At 51.1% G+C, this 21,760-nt stretch overlaps 1 protein-coding gene across 1 annotated transcript in view; it reads right to left on the reverse strand.

The window, feature by feature from the left end:
* Positions 1-8,152: 8,152 nt before the first annotated feature.
* The window catches only part of MID2 (midline 2), an 83,921-nt gene continuing 70,313 nt past the window's right edge, over positions 8,153-21,760 (reverse strand). Inside the window, exons 9-10 of the mRNA XM_071569461.1 lie at positions 11,881-12,088; positions 8,153-11,644 (exon numbers count right to left, since the gene is read on the reverse strand). Coding sequence (XP_071425562.1) covers positions 11,242-11,644; positions 11,881-12,088 — 611 coding nt within the window. The 3' untranslated portion in view covers positions 8,153-11,241. The remainder of the gene's footprint in view (positions 11,645-11,880; positions 12,089-21,760) is intronic.

Raw genomic sequence — 21,760 nt, forward strand, 5'->3', positions numbered from 1 at the left:
ATATAAAAATACCTTTCATCCTGATCAGACCGTTCCTGCCTTCTGCTCCTGCCACATGCTCCTGCTGCCACTCACCCAATAAGGCACCTGCTGCATGGAGAAGTGATTCCTTAGAGAACCCAAATTTCCATGGTACCTTTGGTAGAGCCAGATGGGGAGGGACAGTTTTCTGGGATTTGGGGCTGCAGCTGCTGAAGGAAACAGATCAAACAGGGACCAGCATCACTGTCAGCACCCCAGAAGGTGGCTGAGTGAAAGGGGAGAGGACATTGCCTGTGGATGGGTCATGTGGATGTGACAGTTGGGGACATGGGTTAGTGATGGGCTTGGGACTGCTGGAGGAATGGTTGGGCTCAGTGGTCTCAGAGGTTTTTCCCAACCTGAATGGTTCTGTGTTTCTATGTGCTGCAGTCTTGCAGGGGAAGAAGCAGGCTCAGAATTCAGGATAATCTCCACATGCTGAAAAAATAGCCCAAAGTCAATGACAGAAAATTAAATAATAACAAGTGCAAACCACTGCACTGTGGCAGGGGAAAAAAACCAAACCACCGATGCAAGATTATAGGAGGAATAATTTGCTCTGCCGTGGATTCTCTATTTAATTATTTACTGCTGATTTTTATTAAAGCAGTTTCTCAGGGATGGGGTAGCAGGGCCAGAGGCAGATTTGGACACACATGAGGAGCCCAGGAGGGACATAGAGGGGCTAGAATATCCCCTGGGTGTCCTCTCCTCCTTGAGCCAAACCCACCTAATCCAGAACCTGTGAAATGAACAATTCCACAGCTTGAATGTGCCTACAGGAAGCCCTTATCCTCCAGGCTGAGAGGGATCCTGGCATCATCTCAAATGGATCCCTAGCACAGCAGAGCCAGCCTGGAGCTGCAGCACCTCATCATCCCTCAGCAGTGGAGTGACTCCAGAGCTGGGAGCTCCGGGCTGCAGAGACACAAGCACTGGAGTTAATGGATGGGGACCAGGATCTGATGTGCTTTAGTGTCTGTTTGAAGAGTCAGGAAACACTTGAGGTTATTTAATTGAAAGTAACTGTGCAAAATGCAGAATTAATTCTTATTAAACATCCACGGTGACATTTTCTTAAGTGGAAATTAAACAGGGATCGAGGTGAAGCCTCCTAAGACTATTCCTGTTGTGACCAGTAATATTTTAAGGCACCAAAGTATGTTAAAATTAAAGAAATGAGCTGATCTGGATGCACTCCAGTTCTTCCCTCTCTCTGTGTGGCTGCTCAGGCAAGCAGGCGGAGCTGGAAATAGAACCATAGAAACATGGAATCATGGAATGGTTTGGATTGGAAGGGACCTCAAAAATCGTCCTATTCCAACCCCCTGCCAAGTGCAGGGACACTTCTCACTATCCCAGGTTACTCAGAGCCTACTCCAACCTGAACTTGAACACTCCCAGGGACGGGACAGCCATAGCTTCTCTGGGCAAGCTGTTCCAATTGGAAACCCCATCTGAGCTGTTGGTGTGTTTGGGAAACAAGAGAGGACTGGCAAAGAGAAGGCTGGGAAGAAGAGAGGGCCAGCAAGAGTGGCCAGTAGGGATAGTGTGTCAGGGAAAGGAGTTGAAAGGGGCACCCTGAGGCTCCCATCCCTCTCTGGGGGTGAGCCCTGGTCACTGGAGTCAGCAAGGGCTGCTTGGGAAGCAGCAGCAGGACAGAGTGAACTGTCCCACTGACCAGGAGTGTGACTTGCTAGAAGGTAAAAACTTGGCTGGACAATAGCAATTGGTTCTTGCCCATCAAGGCAGGAGATCTCCTGTGCGAGTAATGGGTTTTATGATTATTAGGTTCCTGACAGAGGCTGTGTGACGCTGTGGCAGAGCTGTAAGGAGATGACTGCTGCCCACCAGCTCCACTCAGCAGAAGACTCCCAGCTTCTAGGTCTCATTGTCTTCTCATCCAGTGTGCTATTCAACTAATTAAATATTCTCTCCTCCAGATTGCTGGCTGAGGGTGACACACGCTTAATGAACAGCTGCAGGTCCCTAATCACATTGGCAATTAGGAATGTAATTATAGCACTTGCAAATGGTTTTCATGCTGATAAAACATGACAGAATGGAGCGTTTTCACTCACTGTCAGCTGCCAGACAATCTGTTACACATCTAATGGCAATTTAATTACAAATTCCTCCACTACCCTTGTTTCTGGTGACTTGGCCGTGGCTTGACTGGGCAGCTCTCGTGTTCCACTGTGGTGCCACCCGGCAGCATGGGGCTGGAACTGGGCATGAAGAAGATGGATTTCAGGAAAGGAGGTCCAGGAAGTTGTTCTCTCCCACCTGGCCATTGCTGAGCCAGGTATGAGCCTGCCCAGAGGGGCAGGGACTTGTCACATTGATGCTTCTCAAAGGGCTGACCTCAAAAAGTCCCACAGGAGCTGCCTTTGGAAAGGGTCACAGCTGATGCGGCTGTGAGCAAAGTGAGGGCAGGGCTGGAGCATGGTGTGATCCCTTGACACCTGAGATGATGCTGATGTATCCCAGGTGAAAACCTGATGCTGAGGAACATCCCACTGGGAACGTTCAGAAATGCTTTTTAGTGAACTTGCTTGTAGGCACATCACGAGATCTGGCTCAAAAACCTTCCTGTTGGTGAATGCTCCTCATTTCTGCTTTGTTTCAAAGAGTTTTCTGATGGTTTTGTGCCATACTGACACTTGACCCTGAACTCCTGAACTCCTCATGCTGTGCCACAGCCCAACTGAGGGCTAGCCCTTCCCCTCTCTCCCCAGGGACTCAGTTTTTCCTGTGATCCCATTTTTAGCTCCCAAACACTTTTTACTCTCCTGAGTTTTGCTCTGAACCACCAACCTGCTTGCTGTGAGTTGGCACACCCACAGCACAGCCCTTTTCTTCCCAGACCAACCCTGGCTTAGCTGAGCTGGTGTTGGGAACAGAGCTCCCAGGGCAGCACATGATTTCCAGAGCTCTTCATCCCATTGGATGTGACAACCCTGAATTGTGCTCAGCTCTGGGACCACAGCAAAAAACTGTGACCAGCTAACCCAGCCCCATTAGTACCTTGGCACCTTCTACTGAAAAACCAGCACCTTCTGTTCCTCAAAGCCTTTCTGGAAGCAGCAGCTCCCATTTAATTGGTAGCCAGTGAAAGAGAACACCAGGCCAGTGAGGTCAGGAGGGGCTCATTTTAAGGCCCTTCCTTTTGTATCTCCATCTGAGGGAATGGTGTGGAACTGTGCCAGAGGAGGTTTAGGCTGGATATTAGGAAAAGGTTCTCCCCCCAGAGGGTTGTTGGGCACTGGGGCAATGGTTATGGCCCCAAACCTGACAGACCTCGAGAAGTGTTTGACATTCTCAGGCACCTGGTGGGATTCTTGGGGTGTCCTGTGCAAGGCCAGGAATAGGACTGGATGATCCTCATAGGCTAAGTCTAACTCAAGATATTCCATGATTCTAAGAGGATTAAGGGGAAATCCAGGCTAAACACAGCAGTGGGACAGCCACAGATACATGTGGAGGGCTGTGCAGGGGGTGTGGGGGACAGATCCCAGCTCCCATGGAACCATGTGTGGTAGGATTCATTTACATTACCTTTACCAACCAGGGAGGAAATCCCACCTGGCTCAGGAGCCTTGAGGATGTGGAAGTTTCCTACAACGATGTAAGCGGCATCTGATGTGTTGTCAGGGATAAAGGCTCCCAACCCATTAGCCAGCCCCAAAAAGCTCCAACACTGTCTCCCTCAGGTAGGTAAGGGATGCAGTGACACAGAACAGTGTCACATTCTGACTTGTCCACCTCCCCCCTCACCACCTTCCCAGGCCATCTCTGCACTGGCTGACTTGGACCTTTGTGGGAATGACTGGATTGGGAAGCGCTGTGGCTGTGAAATGGGTCAGTGTGTGTGGGTGTCCAGGGGAAGGGGCTTGGGCTCCATTGTGGCATGAGGATGAAGGTGCTCAGTGGGCTCAGAGGATGCTGCTGTGTATTTGTTCAGACAGTGAAATAAAATAACACTGTAATTTTGTCATCAATAGTGTTTCCTTCTGTCTTCCAGGTGCTGTGTGAATGTTGTGTGCTTAATTCATTATCAGGTGGAGCAGGATTAAAAAGCCCATTTTACAAATGAAGACACCACTCAAGAGAAGTTCTTCACATCAGGGTGACACACTGGGAGCAGAACAGAGGGATTTTAATGACAAATGAAGGGCAAAGGTCTGCCAAATGACAGCCCCATTTCTGTACATGAAAGCTCAGAGACCAATTATCAATTAAAATATCAAACCAGCTGGACGTGGTAAATGGTTCCTTATGACCACGGCAGACACATTCATGGCTCTGGCAGGTCTCGCGGAAATTCTGCAGGTCATTTCCTCATTGTTCTCACAACCTGCAGCTGCTGTTTAATTTCACAGAATCACAGAATCATGGAATGGTTTGGGTTGGAAGGGACCTTAAGGATTCCAGCCTCCAGTTCCACCCATTTCCTCCTGCTCTGCAGCCTCCTCAAACCACTTCACCCGTAACTGTTGCCCCGACAACTCAGCACTGGTTCTGTCTCTCAGGTAATTACTGAAGGGCTGTCATGGCACAGGCACCTCTGTGTTGGCAGTGGGATAATGATGGAGCCTTCGCCACAAGGCTTCTGAGCACAGAGCTCAGATCCAAGCTCGATCCAATCATCCACCTGATCAAAGGCAGCAAGCCCAGCACAGTTCCTGTCAGGGAGGAGCTGTAATGAGGATTTTCACGCAGATGGCCTCTGCACAGAGAATCCGGTGATGGATGTCTGCCTGCTCACCTGTGTAAATAAACACAGGATAAATTAGAGCTAGGGGGGCAGGAGAGCAGGAGCCATGGGGAGAGAAGACTCTTGGCTCGGAGTGGTGGGAAATAGAGGGAAGTACACATTGCTGGGGTGCAGTTGCTGGCTGGAGGCATGTGTGTGCCTTGGGGACCACGCAGGCCCGTGTTCTGTGCAGCTCTAGGTCTGCTGTCACATGTAGAATTCCCCACAGGAACCTTCCTGTGCCCCCTCTCCCTGTGCAGGGCTGGGACCCCACTGCACCCTGTGGCTTGTGGTGATGGGAGCTCTGCTTTGGCTCTGGGAGTTCCAGGGTCCCCTCACTCCACCTCTCCTTTCTTTCTGGCTGGTGTTTACTTTTAAAACTCCTGGGAGCACTCAGCTCCTCGCATCCTGTGCTGACCCAGTTCTTGCTTGTTGCCATGGAGAACTGGACCGGATTCCATTAACAGCCCCTGTGCTGCTACTGACCAGCTCCAGAGCAGGGAGGATGCTGTGGAGAGGCTAGATGAGATGTTCTCAAGAGAGGGGCCAGGTGGGATTTGCAAGTCCCAGTGAAGTGCTTGAGTTCCTGGCTGCATGCTTCAGGTGTGTCAGGATAAATCCTGCAGCTCAGGATGTGTTCCAGCAGCTCAGAATGGGCTCCTGAAGTTCACAGTGGGTTCCTGTGCTTGAGATGGATCCTGCAGCTAGGGATGGTTCCTGCAGCTCAAGATGGTTCCTGCAGCTCAGGATGGGTTTGTGAGGTTCCCTGAGCAGCCATTTTTAGCCTGAGACACAAGCACTGATGTACTCACAACCCTGCTGCCCACACGCCTTAAAATCCACAAATTCTTCAGTAAAGGCTTCTGGTCTCCTTCCAGGTGTTGTCCATCACAGCCAGAGCAAGAATATTCCTACAAGATATTAAACGATGCTTTGATGTGTCTAATGAGGAGGAACAGTCAGTTGTAAGGGCTGGTGCTTCAGATGAGTATTGAAAACCTCAGTTAAAGTTCTATTAAGGATTAATTCAGGCCAGCTCAATCTACAACTCATTTGCCCTGTGCAGTCTGTGAGCAGCTCAGGGTGTCATTTTCTATTCTGTCCATTTATTAAACTATTAAGTTTTTTCAGCGTGGAGTGAAATCACCAGTTAAAGGAATTTGCATTCCTGGATGAAGGGGCTGCAATGTGTATTCCCAGTGAGGATTATCCCACCCCAGTGCAAGCCATTGCTGCTGCAGACAGGGACATATGAGGCATTTCTTGATGTCACTTACTATATAAACCCAGTAATTTCTCCATCTCTTCACTTTGCAGCTCCCCAGAGCAGGGGGGAAGGAAGACCTGGGGCTCCCAGGGAGTGGGTTTTTAAGCTGTGATAATTTTTTTTTAATTTCCTATTTCATGAACTCCAGAGGAAATCAAAAATAAACAGCCAACACTGAACTTCCCTTCAGGCCCCTCAAATCTGCCATTAGCCCTCCCAAGCCATGCCATATGCTGGGTTTTTTGCCTCCTAGCTGACTTGAGGAATCCATTTCTGGTTTGATTTGTGGCATTTGTGACACTGAAGCCTCTCATGTTTAAAGCACATTCCTGGAAAGCAGCAGCAAAGCTCATTCCATCATCTCAGCACAGCCCTTCTCTTTTCATGAAGCAACCTGCCACATCAGTGATGATTTTAAATTGGCTTTCACAATAAGAGATACTGTTTCCTAGAAACCTGAAGTTGATAGTGAAAGGCACCGGATAAAGCAGGAAGAGAGGGAAAAGCTCCTTCCCTGGCTCCAGCCAGCACCGGCAGCTTCAGGAAAATAGGTGAGCAGGGATTACATCCTTTTAACAGGTTAAAGCTTTCTCTGGTTTCCAGGAATTGTGACAGAGAGCTGGGCCACTCCCAGCATTTGCAAGGGCTAGAGCAGCTGGTTATGCCTGGCACTGGCTGGAGGGGAAAGTGGGTGTCCAATGGTGGTGATGGCTCTCAGGGAGTTTTGGGCATGGCCAGAGGACACAGAGGTGACACTGCCACATTTCTGTCCCAGCATCAACCCAGTACAGGCTAAGCCTTTGCCATATGCCCTTCCCTTGCCCAGTACCTCCCAGTCACGCCTGTACCCTCAGGTGGCACTGAGTGCTGTTCCAGTGCCCAGTGCTCCTCATGCCACTGGATGCCTTGGGCTGTGGTTTGTTCTGGAGATGGGTTTCAAGGTCAGGACAATGAAGCGCAGCTATGAAAAGCCTCGAGAAAATGCACCCCTCCCTCTCAAGACTCATTTCCCCAATTAACATGGCCACTCCATGGACAATGAAGCAATCTCTGGAGTGACTGTGGAGCTTCCCCTCATTGCATTGAGGTGGAGGGATGAGGGATGGGAGGGTGTGATTCCCATCACCCCTGGGATCCTGCTTTGCCAAGGTGTGCCTTTCCCCGCAACTCCCAGCCCCACCAGCTCTCCAGGCACCGGGTTAAGATCCATCCTGGTGATTCACAGCAACACCCACTTGCAGCCTGAGCCACCAAGGCCAGAATCCTGCCAGCAGCATGGGGGGAGCAGCATCAGACACATCCATGCACAGAGGATCCCTGCCTTTCTGACACTACAGGATCCTTCTGGAAGTTCCGGTGGCATTGAGCGGACAGTCCATGCTGTTGAGCTGTTGTGAGAGCTGGGGTGAGTGAAAAGAGCACAGTGCTGCTGGGGCCAGGGTCTTTGGGAATCCCTCTGTTTCTCCTTGCTGGCTGCCAGTCTCTGTGTATGGCAGGGGCTCTGCTGAGTGGGAGATGTCATGGCTGGTGCTCAGCCCCACCACCAGCTTGGCCCCAACTCTGTTGGGAAGGACAGGTCAGGCTCCATTCCTACCCTCCCACAGCTCTGGGGCACTGGGAGGGACCTGGGCTTGAGGGTCATGCTCCATCCCTGCCTTCCCACAGCTCTGAGTCACTGGAGGAGTGAGTGGGATCTGAGCTTCAGCAGGATCTGGCTGGCACTTGATGTTCAGCATCCCTATGGCCATCCAAGACTGGGGAAAGGACTGAGGCACCTGGAGTCCAGATGAACTGGACAATGTTGACATGCTCCAGGAACTGGCAGCAGGGTGCACAATATTTATGTGTATGGATGTTTTCAGATGGAGCTTTAGCAGCCTGTGTTTCCAGCCACTCCGCAGGCTCTACAGGCTGGGCTGAGCCCAGCACAAGGAAAGCTGCTATGGGATGGTACCATGTATCCCCTCTGCTCCTGTGGATGCATGGCCACACGTACATTTTGGCAAGCTTGGAGAACACTATGATGGCTGACATGAAGATCCCAGGGGTGTCCCCACCTCATGACCTCCCCAAACACAGACGTACCCAGTAACGTATATATATTATATTATATTTTATATATATATATATATATATATATACATACACACACATAAACAAAGAAGTTTTAAAAAAACAAAAATAAAACTACTAAATGGGAAAAAATAAACCTACTGAAAGAACAACCCTCCCCCTAATTAAAACTGAAGCAGGAATGTTACATGTGGAAGGGGAGGCTGAGGGAAGCCAAGAGTTCACACATCCTGAATCTGTACAACTGTATCACCAGGAGCAGCACTGCAGATCATCCCCATGTCCTGCCCTTGAATCATGTCCTGAGCAGGGCCCAGGGATGGGGCTGCTGCTCCCCAACTCTTAGTGACACTCTGATGGGCTCTGCTTCCAGCACCAGGAGAGGACAATGTGGGTGACTGGGAAAGACCCCAGCCCTTGAGCTGCCTGCTCAGGGTGCAGAGCTCCTCCAGCTCCCCTCCATCGCCCTCCCACCTGGCCGGGTATGAGGTGCATGCCAGGGGGCAGGGGGTTCCCGTAATTAGTGCAATTTCATCAGGTGCAAATGTCACGTTAAGGGCTCGTGGTCTCTGAGTTGAAGATGTGCTGAGTCCTCCATGAGCCCATCCCAGTGGTGCTGGTGCCAGCAGGAAGCTCAGCACCCAGATGGCCAATGCCAACATCCACTTCCAGTGCTCACCATCCGTCTAAGAGTGACAGACACAGTATGAGCAGCCCCAGATGGGACCACAACACAGGGAATAGACTTCCATGAGACCTTCCCATGAAAAATATCCAACTGAAAAGGGTGACAATCTCCCAAAATGAACCAGAGGTGTGTGCCAGGCTGTGGAGACAGCAGATGCACCCTTGCTGCACCCCCATCTGTGCCCCAGAGCTGGGAGAAGCGAACAGACCTCCTCTGTCTGCTCAGGAGGGAAGGATGTATCCCCTGCACTGGCCCTGCCAGGAACTATGGGAAAGCAGCCTGGATAAGAGGGAACCCCCTCTCTGGATCAACAGGGCAGGCAGCCGATCCTTCCCCGAGGTGCCACCTGCCTCCCTTTCCCAAAAACCACAGCCCAGAGAAAGGGAGGGATGTGATGCTGCTCCCCAGCCTCTCATTCCCATTTACACACCAACAGGGTTGCCCTGCCCCAGGTGCAGAATCCAGCACTTGCCCTTGTTAAACTTTACAGTTGATGATTGCCCATTTCTCTGACTTGTCAAGGTTTCTCTCCCCTCGAGGGAGTTGACAGCTCATCCCAATTTAGTGACATCAGCAAACTTACTTAGTATTCCTTTGAGTCCCGCATCCAGGTTGTTAATGAAGATGTTGAAGAGAACTGGGCTAAGGATGGAGCCCTGTGGAACCCCACTAGTGACCGATGCCAGCCTGATGTCACCTCAGTCACTGTCTTTGTGCCCTTTGTGCCTGATCTGTGAGCCAGTTCCTCACCCGTCATTTAATATAGTTATCCAGCTGTGGGCTGGACAGTTTGTCCAGAAGGATCCTGGCAGAGACAGTATCAAAAGCTTTGCTGAAGTCCCAAAAGATTAGATCTACTCCCCTTTCTAGATCAACTAGGTGGGTTACCCTGTTCTATAAGGAAATCAGGTTGGGCAAGCAGCAAGGCCCAAAGGAAAGCAAAGGCTGGCAGAGCTGCAAGGTCCCAGCTCCGGGGTCCCCAATCCCACAGAGGCACCGCATCCAGAGGAGGAAAAGGGGTTTTAAATGCCATGGAGCAAAGCTCAAGCACCAGCCACCTTCGGCCATCACAATGCCTGACCTCCTTGCCCCTCTGATGTCCTGGCCACTCGCTGCCCACTGGCCCCAAAGTGTGCCATGGACCCCCACTGTGACACAGGGAAGTGTGCTGGCCAAGCTCCTCCTGGCCTCTTAAGTAAATCTAGAAACCGGAACTTGGTCAGGGGATTTGATGTTTGTGGTTACTGGATGCAATGGTGGCAGCCGAAGAGCTCCCAGTAACCAGAGTCTGCAGCCCCTGGGATGGACTCAGTCCTTTGCCACAGAGTAAACAGGACGGCTCTGTGCTCACAGTGCCACAGAATCACGGAATAGTTTGGGCTGGAAGGGACCTTTAAAATTCACCCAGTCCAAACCCCTGGCATGGTGGAGAACAAATCAGGAGACAAGATCTGGGGTCATAAATTGAGATTCGGATCATAAAACAGAGATAATCTTTGGGCAGGATTCTACTGTGGGCTCAGAGCAAGAAGAGAAGTTTTTTCCTCCTGGGACACCAGACAGGACGCTAGTGGAGGCCTACATGGAGCAGGGCACCACCATCCCTGTCTTGGGAAGGAGCAGCTGCCAAACCTTTATGCCAGGGGCCAAAGCTCCTCAAGGATACAGGCCTCCCTGGCTACTGGGGAGCTCTCAAAGGAGGGGATAATGGGGGTCCATGGCTCTTCACTGTGGAACTGAAAACCCAGAAAATGCTTTGGGAACATGCCAGCTGCAGTATGGACGGGCAGTGGGACCATCTTCAGTGCTGCCTCCATGCTCAGAGGCCACCCCCCACATAACCACCACCCACCCATCACATAACCACCATCCACCACACAACTACCGCCAGCGCTCACCAAGCCCAAGGGCTCCATGCATTATCCACTCCACCAGGGAAGCTACCGAGCCTCAGCCACCCAGAAAGGTCTTCCTGGAAGGCACTGCTCAGTGGCTCTGGTTCTCTAGACCAGCTGCCAGCAGGCTCCAGAACCCATCCCTCCTGTCCTAACCTGTGTCTTGTGGGACACACTAGCTGTCCCCTGACCACCATGGCACCTCAAGTCACCCCAAAACCCACCCCAGCCTTTCCAGCCCCCAAAGGAAGACAGAACCACCCAGGTGACAAGCCACTTGGGAAGGGATGAGAGCCACCGCCAAGGAGCTGCTCCAGCTGCTCTCACGCACACTGGAGCTCACCACCAGCAGTTTATTTCCAGCTGTGGCTCGAGGTTCTTCCACTTTTCCCTTAAAAGAAGACAGAGCTGGTTGTGGATGGCGCTTGATTGCTGGGGCGTTGCGGCGGGTCTCCGGTGTGGCTGCCAGCAGGCAGCTCCGACCACTGGCACCCACTGGCACGGCCAGTGCCACAGCAGGGCACGGGCAGGCCTGGGCAGCCTAGTGACAGGCTTTCATTCCTGACACATATGGGGACTCCTGGGGCCGGCAGTTACACTCCTGCTGCTCGGGGTAATCAATGAAATCTGGGGCGGGCAGCCCTGAGAGGATCATCAGGGATTTGTTCCAGATGGTGAAGGTGGGACACACTGGCAGGATGAAGGAGACTTCGAAGGTGTGGAGGTGGAGGGAGTTGGCTGGGTCATAGAAGGACAGCGCATTGTTGTCGTAGTCCAAGAGGACGCCAAGGCGCTTCATCTGTGGGTGCACCTCCACCAGCATCTCCTTGTTGTTGTGCCGCACCACAAAATTGTTGTTGCAGCGGGAGAAAACCCAAGAAGATGAGTTCTTTCCAATCCACTCATTTTTGGGGGCTGACTTGTAAGCCACGCCGATGGCGTACCTGCAGGAGAGGAGAAGCTTCGCTCAGCACCCTCCAGCCCCCAGCACAGAACCCAGCCCAGTTCTGATGTGCAGCACCCTGTGCTTTGAGAGCCCATCTGCCTGTGGAAGGGGCACCCTGTGCTTCCAGAGCCCAACTGTCTGTGGAAGTGGCACAGCAACAGATTCATATGCTCGAAAAGCATCTGGCAGATGCTAGACTGGGAAAGCATCCCCCCTCCCACAGGTGGTGCCTACCAGGTAGAGGATCCCACCACCACCTCCCAGTAGTGGCAGCCGCTGTCAATGAAGACGTTGCCGGCTGCACCATAGCAGCCCGTTCCACTGAACCTCTCTGGCGTGTGGCTCTTCTTCAAGGAGCTCTCATCCTTCTCCATCTGCAGCCCATCGTTGGAGATCTTCAGTTTCTTGTGAGCCATCTTGGGGTCCAGCTTGAACGGCTGACCTGTGGGGAGAAGACACAAGGATTAGGATTTGTGTTGTTAGCATCATTGTGCAGAGAGAATATGGCAGGAAAGGTCTGTCATGGGCTCTCTGGACATCCTCCATGAGCCACAGATTCACTGACCAGCTAGGAACCCTGGATTACAGGTACCTAGTAGGGACAAAAGCAGCGCCTTCACTCACATTCCCAGACCAAACAGAGGCAAAGGAGGGGAAACTTGAAAATGCAAAGAGAAATGAGCTGCACTGTCCTGGCAGGGACCCCCAAATCAGGAGCTGGGGATGTCCAGAGTCTCCTTACTGGGCATTACTCCCTTCCAATGCTTATTCCCCATTCGTTTCCTTTTGTCCTCTGCTAATGATGTAACATACGGTGGAAACGGGTGTCTCCTGGTAATGAGAACAGCACTGAAGATGCCATCAGGATGGATGCACTATGAGCCAAATCTGGGCAGGGCATACAGCCTGAATTCCTGAATGAATCTGCACACTATTAGCGGTAATGAGTGACATAAGCACTGGAAAGGGACAGACCAGTAAGTGCTGGGATAAGTGCTGGGACCAACTCCATGGCACTGAGCCCGCCCCTGACTCCCATCAGCTGCAAACACAGACTGCTCCTCACAGTGCTCAGGCTGTGGTTACGCGTTACAGGACACACACTCGGCATCTATCTGTGCTTCTCTGCTGCCAAACACAATCTCAGTGCTTGGAGAGCACAGTCCAGGGTATGAAAGCACATCTAAGGCACTGGGTCCAGCCTGTGTCCAGCGGAGCTGGATGGGATGTAAGAGCACCGGGCCGGCAATGAAAGCACATCTTGGGCTTTCTCTGCAATTAACGGAACTGAGGGTGACGGATCCTGCAGATCGCTGATGCTGGCTTGAAACCCAACTGCAATTCCTCTGTAACACTACCAGCACACAAAGCCAAACTGCTTCCCAAAGGACACAATACTGGCTGTCCTGCTTGTATGGATAATTCCCTGCAGCTCTGCAAGCACCTGCCTTCCTTCATGCCAGTAAGTGCCATTGCTCTGGGCACCAGCTTCCCAACACATTCCACCATCGGGGTTTCTCCACAGGCTCCAGGATTTTGGTGCCATGCACCAGTGGGGGTGTTGTAGTTTGGGATTATTATGTAAATTCTCTCCCCTGCCACTTAACTGCCCAGGCCAGCGGTTGACAAAAGAAGTAGTTAACTGTGATCGCTGGGGTGGGGGCAGGTTTGTCTCTTTTGGTTTTTTTTTTTGGATATTCTCCTCAGTCTTGGCTCGGCGGAACGGGGGAGTGGGGGCTCCAAGGAGGCAGGCTGCCCTGCTGGTTACTGCTGGGGTTTTCCCTGGCTGTCTTGCCGCTGCCTACTTCGGATTACTTTTTTCCTGCCGTGCTGCTACCTGCCTTGGATTTGCTGCTGGTCGCTCGTACCTTTTCTGCTTCTTGGACGGGGAACACAAGGGAAAGAGACTGAGTCCATCTGAAAGCCCACTGCTCGTCTGTTTCGCTGGAGAGGGACTGAAACTCACTCTGCAGCCAGCGGGCTGTGACAAGGACACTTAAGTATAACCTTTTCTCCCGGAGGAAAACCTGCTGGGTTTTGTTGTTGTTGTTTTTTTTTTCCTCTTATGGTGTTGGGGAAGTGGGTTGCACTAGTCTGTTTACATATATATATATATATATATAGCAGTTATCCTTCTTGTATTAAAATTCCTTTTCTTAAATTTGATAAAGAGTGGTGTGATTATTGAGGAGGAGGCCCCTCCCCTGCTTGTGGGTAAAACATTTTGGTTTTTCCCCTCAAACCGAGACATTTCTTGGCGCCCAACGTGTGGGGCTTGTAAACAAAGAAGGATAACTGCTATTTTGTGGCACCATGTGGGTCTTGAGCTTAGAGTTCATCAGGACCATCCTGTATAATATATTGGCTTTTTGTTGGTACAAATTCATGCCAAAAGGAGCGGCAGGTTTAAGTCTTATCAACAAATCAATGAGCAAAACTCAAATAGCCGCAATTATTATTGAGTTCTTACTCTGGATTTATGGTGCCATGAATTCGATGCCTTTGGATGTCATGTGGGTGGTGCTCTCCAGGCTGTTTTCCTGCCGCAACCTAAGCTGCTACCTCTGGGGATTCAGTGATAATAGTACGGACCCTTGGGAAGGAACAAAGGGGAATCTCTTCTCCCAACCCTTTGTCCATTCCCCATTCAAGTCTGCTACAACAGCTTTTGAGATGTTTAAATTCTCCCTGGATGCCAGAGATATCTTGCTCTTTATGGTTTTTCTGCAGGGTTGTATCCCTGCAGCTTACAGAATGTTTGAAGGTAGGGCCAGGGTTTTTCCAGAATGCATTCAGAAACCTAGCCCAGTGAAGGGGGAAAAGCGAGAGAATAAAACCCCTGATGCCACAGTGAAGGGAGAAAAGGATGAGGCTAAACCAGGAGGACAGGCCAAGCCTATGGAAGTTGCCCCTATTCAGAAAAGGAAATATAAGACCAAATTAGACCATCCAGCAGACGATGAGGGGGCTGCTGCACCTCCACAGCAAGCAGACCCAGAGCCTGAGATTATCACTGAGTCATTGTCATTTGATAATCTCCGTAGTTTGCGGAAAGACATTGCTCGACACCCGGGTGAGCCCATCCTGACTTGGTTGATCCGAGTTTGGGACCTTATGGGTGAAACCTTACAACTGGATGGTGCTGAAGCCAGGTTTTTGGGGGCTCTGGCCCAGGACGTGGCTATTGAACAGGTGTTCGTGAGGGAATCAAAGCCCCTTTCACTCTGGGCACGACTTCTAACGAGTGTAAGAGAGAAGTTTGTTTATAGAGAAATCCTGCAGGAACATCATATTAAGAAGACTTGGAAGACGATGGAAGAAGGAATTTTACGTCTGAGGGAGATGGCAATGATGGACGTGCTTTTTGGAAGAGGTGGGCAAGCCAATAATGACCCTGACAAGGTCAGATGCACACCACATATGTGGTGGGACCTTTCACGCTCGGGGCCAGCTGAATACACCGATTTCCTGGCATCCATGTATAGAGAAGAGAACCATGAAACAGTGGGCGCAGTAGCAAATAAGCTCCAGATATATGAAAGCATGACCCACAGCCCAATGCAGGCCCGTATTTCTGCTGTAGAGACATTGGTTGAGAGTCTCAAGACGCTGCCTGCAGAGGTAAAAGCGATCAGAGAGGAAATTAGGGAAAGTCTCCAAGTGGCACCAGTGCGAATGAGAACCTCTGAAGTCAGAGCCAGACGCCCCCCAGCCAGAGGAAGTAGACAGACCTCACGAACTGAGATGTGGTACTTCCTGGCCAAACATGGAGAAGACATGGGACGGTGGGATGGGAAACCCACCCGTGCCCTTGCAGCCCGAGTACAAGAACTGAAGGAGAATGGAAGAAGGTCAGTGAGAGTAAGTGCAGTCCCAGTTTCCCACGGGCAAGAATCTGACCCACAGGAGGGCACCTCCCAGGTGTACTCATCGAGAAAAGGTTCTGACCGCTATGACCAGGATCAGTGTTAGAGGGGCCCTGCCTCTAGCCAGGTAGAGGCACGGGACAACCGTGTCTATTGGACTGTGTGGATTCGATGGCCTGGTACATCAGACCCACAAAAGTATAAGGCTTTGGTTGATACTGGCGCTCAATGCACATTAATGCCATCAGGACATGTGGGCTCAGAAACTATTTCTATTTCTGGGGTGACAGGGGGATCTCAAGAGTTGACTGTGCTAGAAGCTGAAGTGAGCTTGACAGGGAGAGATTGGCAGAAACACCCCATTGTGACTGGTCCAGCCGCCCCATGTATCCTGGGCATTGACTACCTCAGGAATGGATATTTTAAAGACCCAAAGGGGCATAGATGGGCTTTTGGAATAGCCACTGTACAGACAGAAGGGATTGAACAATTGAACTCATTGCCAGGTCTCTCAGAAAGTCCTTCTGCTGTTGGACTGTTGAAAGTTGAGGAACAGCAAGTGCCAATTGCCACCACGACAGTGCACCGTCGGCAATACCGAACGAACCGTGATGCTGTGATCCCCATCCATAAGATGATCCGTGAACTGGAGAGCCAAGGGGTGGTCAGCAAAACCCACTCACCCTTCAACAGCCCCATCTGGCCTGTGCATAAGTCTGATGGAGAATGGAGATTGACTGTGGACTATCGTGGCTTGAATGAAGTTACCCCACCGCTGAGTGCCGCTGTGCCGGACATGCTGGAGCTCCAGTATGAACTGGAGTCCAGGGCAGCAAAGTGGTATGCCACTATTGACATTGCTAATGCGTTCTTCTCCATTCCTCTGGCACCAGAGTGCAGGCCACAGTTTGCTTTCACCTGGAGGGGCGTGCAGTACACCTGGAACCGACTACCCCAGGGGTGGAAACACAGTCCAACCATCTGTCATGGACTGATCCAGACTGCACTGGAGAAGGGTGAGGCTCCAGAACACCTGCAATACATTGATGACATCATTGTGTGAGGGGACACAGCAGAAGAGGTTTTTCAGAAAGGAGAGAAAATCATCCAGATCCTTTTGGGAGCTGGCTTTGCCATCAAACGGAGTAAGGTTAAAGGACCAGCCCAAGAGATCCAGTTCCTGGGAGTGAAGTGGCAGGATGGACGCCGTCAGATTCCAACAGAAGTCATCAATAAGATCACAGCAATGTCTCCACCTACCAGCAAAAAGGAAACACAAGCCTTCCTGGGTGCCATAGGGTTCTAGAGGATGCATATCCCAGCATACAGTCAGATCGTAAGCCCTCTCTACTTGGTAACCCGTAAGAAGAATGATTTCCACTGGGGCCCTGAGCAGCAACAAGCCTTTGACCAGATCAAGCATGAAATTGCTCAGGCTGTAGCCCTTGGACCAGTCAGGACAGGACCAGACGTACAGAACATGCTCTACTCCGCCGCCGGGAATAATGGCCTGTCTTGGAGCCTTTGGCAGAAGGTGCCTAGTGAGACTCGAGGCCGACCACTTGGATTCTGGAGCCGAGGCTACAGAGGATCTGAAGCCAACTATACCCCCACAGAGAAAGAGATCCTAGCCGCCTATGAAGGAGTCCAAGCCGCCTCAGAGGTGATTGGCACAGAAGCACAGCTGTTTCTGGCACCTCAACTACCAGTGCTGAAGTGGATGTTGTCAGGACAGGCTGCCTCTACACATCACGCCACTGATGCTACCTGGAGCAAGTGGATTGCCCTGATTACGCAGCGCGCCCGTATAGAAAAATCAAATCGCCCTGGGATCCTGGAAATCATCACAAACTGGCCTGAAGGTGAAAATTTTGGTCTAGCAGATGAAGAGGAAGAGCAGGTGACACGTGCGGAAGAAGCTCCACCATACAATCAATTGCCAAAAGAGGAAATACGCTACGCCCTCTTCACCGATGGCTCCTGTCGCATTGTAGGGACTAATCGCAAATGGAAAGCAGCTGTATGGAGTCCCACACGACAAGTTGCAGAAGCTACTGAAAGAGAAGGTGGGTCGAGTCAGTTTGCAGAGCTTAAAGCCGTGCAGTTGGCCCTGGACATTGCTGAACGAGAGAAATGGCCAAAGCTTTACCTCTACACCGACTCATGGATGGTAGCCAATGCTCTCTGGGGATGGTTAGACCGATGGAAGAAAACCAATTGGAAACGCAGAGGGAAACCCATCTGGGCTGCCGATATATGGCAAGATATTGCCACCCGAGTAGAGAAGCTGATTGTGAGAGTCCGCCACGTAGACGCACACGTGCCCAAAAATCGGGCCAATGAGGAACATCTCAACAACCAACAGGCAGACCGAGCTGCGCAAGTGAAAGTATCACAGACAGATCTGGACTGGCAGCACAAGGAAGAGCTGTTCTTGGCTCGATGGGCCCATGATGCCTCGGGCCATCAAGGCAAAGATGCCACTTATAAATGGGCACGAGACCGAGGGGTGGATTTAACCATGGACATTATCTCTCAGGTTATCCACGACTGCGAGACATGTGCTGCCATTAAGCAGGCTAAGAGAGTGAAGCCCCTGTAGTATGGTGGGCGCTGGGATAAGTATAAGTACGGGGAGGCCTGGCAGGTTGACTACATCACACTGCCACAGACCCGCCAAGGCAAGCGCTATGTGCTCACCATGGTGGAAGCAACCACAGGGTGGCTGGAGACACACCCAGTGCCTCACGCCACTGCTCGGAACACCATCCTAGGCCTGGAAAAACAAGTGCTGTGGCGACATGGCACCCCAGAACGAATTGAGTCAGATAATGGAACTCATTTCAAAAACAGCTTAGTTGCTACCTGGGCGAGAGAACATGGCATTGAGTGGGTGTATCATATCCCCTACCATGCACCAGCTGCCGGGAAAGTTGAGCGGTGTAATAGACTGTTGAAAACCACTTTAAAGGCGTTGGGTGGAGAGACTTTCAAACACTGGGATCAACACTTAGCAAAAGCTACATGGCTAGTCAACACTAGAGGCTCTGTCAATCGAGCCGGCCCTGCCCAATCAGAACCCCTTCACACTGTAGATGGAGACAAAGTCCCTGTAATACACCTGAGAGGTATGCTAGGGAAAACAGTCTGGATCAACCCTGCCTCAGGCAAAGGCAAACCCATTCGTGGAGTTGTCTTTGCTCAAGGATCTAGTTCCACCTGGTGGGTGATGCAGGAAGATGGAGAGACACAATGTGTACCTCAAGGGGAACTTATCTCTGGGTAAACGACTCATATTACTGTATTTGTAAACACTTAATTATTTGAAAGAAAATTTAAGTTTAATGTAGAGTATCGGCATGGAAGAGAATTTAGGGGTGGATAATGTTGTAGTTTGGGATTATTATGTAAATTCTCTCCCCTGCCACTTAACTGCCCAGGCCAGCGGTTGACAAAAGAAGTAGTTAACTGTGATCGCTGGGGTGGGGGCAGGTTTGTCTCTTTTGGTTTTTTTTTTTGGATATTCTCCTCAGTCTTGGCTCGGCGGAACGGGGGAGTGGGGGCTCCAAGGAGGCAGGCTGCCCTGCTGGTTACTGCTGGGGTTTTCCCTGGCTGTCTTGCCGCTGCCTACTTCGGATTACTTTTTCCTGCCGTGCTGCTGCCTGCCTTGGATTTGCTGCTGGTCGCTCGTACCTTTTCTGCTTCTTGGACGGGGAACACAAGGAAAAGAGACTGAGTCCATCTGAAAGCCCACTGCTCGTCTGTTTCGCTGGAGAGGGACTGAAACTCACTCTGCAGCCAGCGGGCTGTGACAAGGACACTTAAGTATAACCTTTTCTCCCGGAGGAAAACCTGCTGGGTTTTGTTGTTGTTGTTTTTTTTTTCCTCTTATGGTGTTGGGGAAGTAGGTTGCACTAGTCTGTTTACATATATATATATATATATATAGCAGTTATCCTTCTTGTATTAAAATTCCTTTTCTTAAATTTGATAAAGAGTGGTGTGATTATTGAGGAGGAGGCCCCTCCCCTGCTTGTGGGTAAAACATTTTGGTTTTTCCCCTCAAACCGAGACAGGGGGTCAGGAAAACACCTGTGCACACAGACATCGTCCTCTGCATGGAAGGTTGGGAGGTTGGTGCATTGCTGCCCATGGGCAGCCCTGCCTGCACTGCAGCCCCTGACACTGCCCCTTCCCTGCCAGAGTGGCTCTGCTCAGCCAGGCTGAGCTTGCTTTTGTTGAGGAAGGGAAGTTCACAATCCCTTTTCCTTCAATGCTTTTTTTCCTCTCCTTTCATAACTTAGGGTCATTTTAAGACCAGACACGGAAAGGAGAAGCCAGAAGGTTGTGCTTTGAGAAGCCCAAACCAAAGCCCTCCACTTTGGGGTGGTGAGGGGAGGGTACCTGGGGAGCCTCACTGCTCCCTACTCCAGCATTCTCCCATCTCTCTCTTTGCTCTTGAATCAGGACAGACTTTAGCTTCCCTGTACAGTACCATGACTTTGGCATGGCTAAAGGAGTGTTCTCAGCCCTGAGGATCTTCTGGTCCATCCCTGCATGGTCACAGGCTTTGGGCAAAGCCTGTGGCTCAGTTTACCCCTCTGTGCAACACAGGAGGGTTGGTGGCTGACTCTTCCTGGCTGCTACTCTGGGAAACAGCTGCTTCCTGCATAGCCCACACCCCCAGGGAGCAATGCCTGGGGCCTGCAAGGCCACGGGGTGGGTGTGGGGTCCTACAAAAGCTGTGGGATTGCCTACGAGGGGGTCTCAGCAGGGCTGGAAACACACACTAGCCTTTCTGTGGCAGTCTGTGTTAGTGACTCTGGTGACAACGTGTTGCTGTAGGTGGCTGTGGTAGGAGCCACCGAGCCCAGTGGGGACAGCAGAGAGATGGTCCCAACACAGCCCCTCGCTGTTGGCACCTGCAGGAAGCTGAGGGGTGATCCAGACTGATGCAAAATGCAGGAGCAGTGGCCATGACATGTAATTCTACATACAACCAAATTATGATGCTTTTTACATCCCATGCTCTCAGCTTTGCACATTTAATGGTAGTTTGCTTGGGTTTTATCCCTGAAGCCAGGGATAAATCTGGGTGGTGTCTCAGCACTCCTGCTTCCAGAGCTTCATGCAACCACCTTGTTTTTCAAGGATTTCCCTCTGGAAGACCTCAGACTATCCCTGGATTTGCAAATGAAACCCCAAGACATTGCAAAGAAGCAAATTGAGTTCTGGTGGGTTTTTCTGCTGAGTTTTCCTGTGAGATGCACTGAAGAGCACACAGGCAGCAGAGACTATTTCCATAAGGATTCAACCTCCTCAGAACAAAGCAAATGGCAGCTGCAGAAGACACTCCAAATCCTGTAAACACCTTCACCCTCACTTTTTGGTACCTGAATGCTCCCTGACCCAACTCTGGGAATGATGAGCTGTGTCCTCCTGCACGCTCCCATTTTTGGCTACAGGCACAGAGTCCCAGTGAGGAGAAACCCCCACACCACCATGGCAAGGAGTGTCCTGAGCCAGGACTGGGAACTGCAAACAGCTGGGCAAGGCTGGGGACCCTCAGAACAGCCAGAAACCCCTGCAACCAAAGGCAAGGAGAACCCAAAGACAGCTGTGAACCTCTGTAAAAAGCTGCAACATCAATGACATGAGGCTGGAGAGCTCTCAAGTGCAGCTGCAAGAATGAAGCTCATCCTTGCCATGCTCTGATACCTGATGGTAGCTTGTGTTGGTTTTCCTCGGAGCCCAATTTGCTGGACAATTGAGTTGAGAGGCCTGAAAGTAAAGCTGCAAATTGTGACTGACCTGCCCCCTCCTTCCTCTGGCTGCTCTGATCTTTCTGCCATATCTTTTCCTGGCAGTAATGCAAAGAGACAAGCTCTGAGGAAGTGAGGCATAAAAATACTTGGCTCTGTCAGAAGAGAGACACTCACAGCCCTGTTTCTGAAGGCAACCCCTTGTTAAGGTCAGTGTGAAGAACTGGAGCCCAGCCCTCGTCACTGTTTTGTACTGGCATGTCCTGGACCAAGAGCTTGAGCCACACCCACAGGCAGTGTCTGCGATGGGCTGAATGGGAGACAACAGCACATGGGCTGGGATAGGTCAGAGGGCATTTCAGAGGACACAGCTAGGCGCCTGCTCCCATCAACCCCCTTCCCAAAATATCTCTCTGGCACTGGGAAACCAGACTTCACAGAGCTGTGACGGTTCCAGCCTCAAACCCCTGGCGTGAGAGCTGCCAA

Source organism: Pithys albifrons, chromosome 14, assembly GCF_047495875.1.
Source record: "Pithys albifrons albifrons isolate INPA30051 chromosome 14, PitAlb_v1, whole genome shotgun sequence".
NCBI lineage: Eukaryota > Metazoa > Chordata > Aves > Passeriformes > Thamnophilidae > Pithys > Pithys albifrons.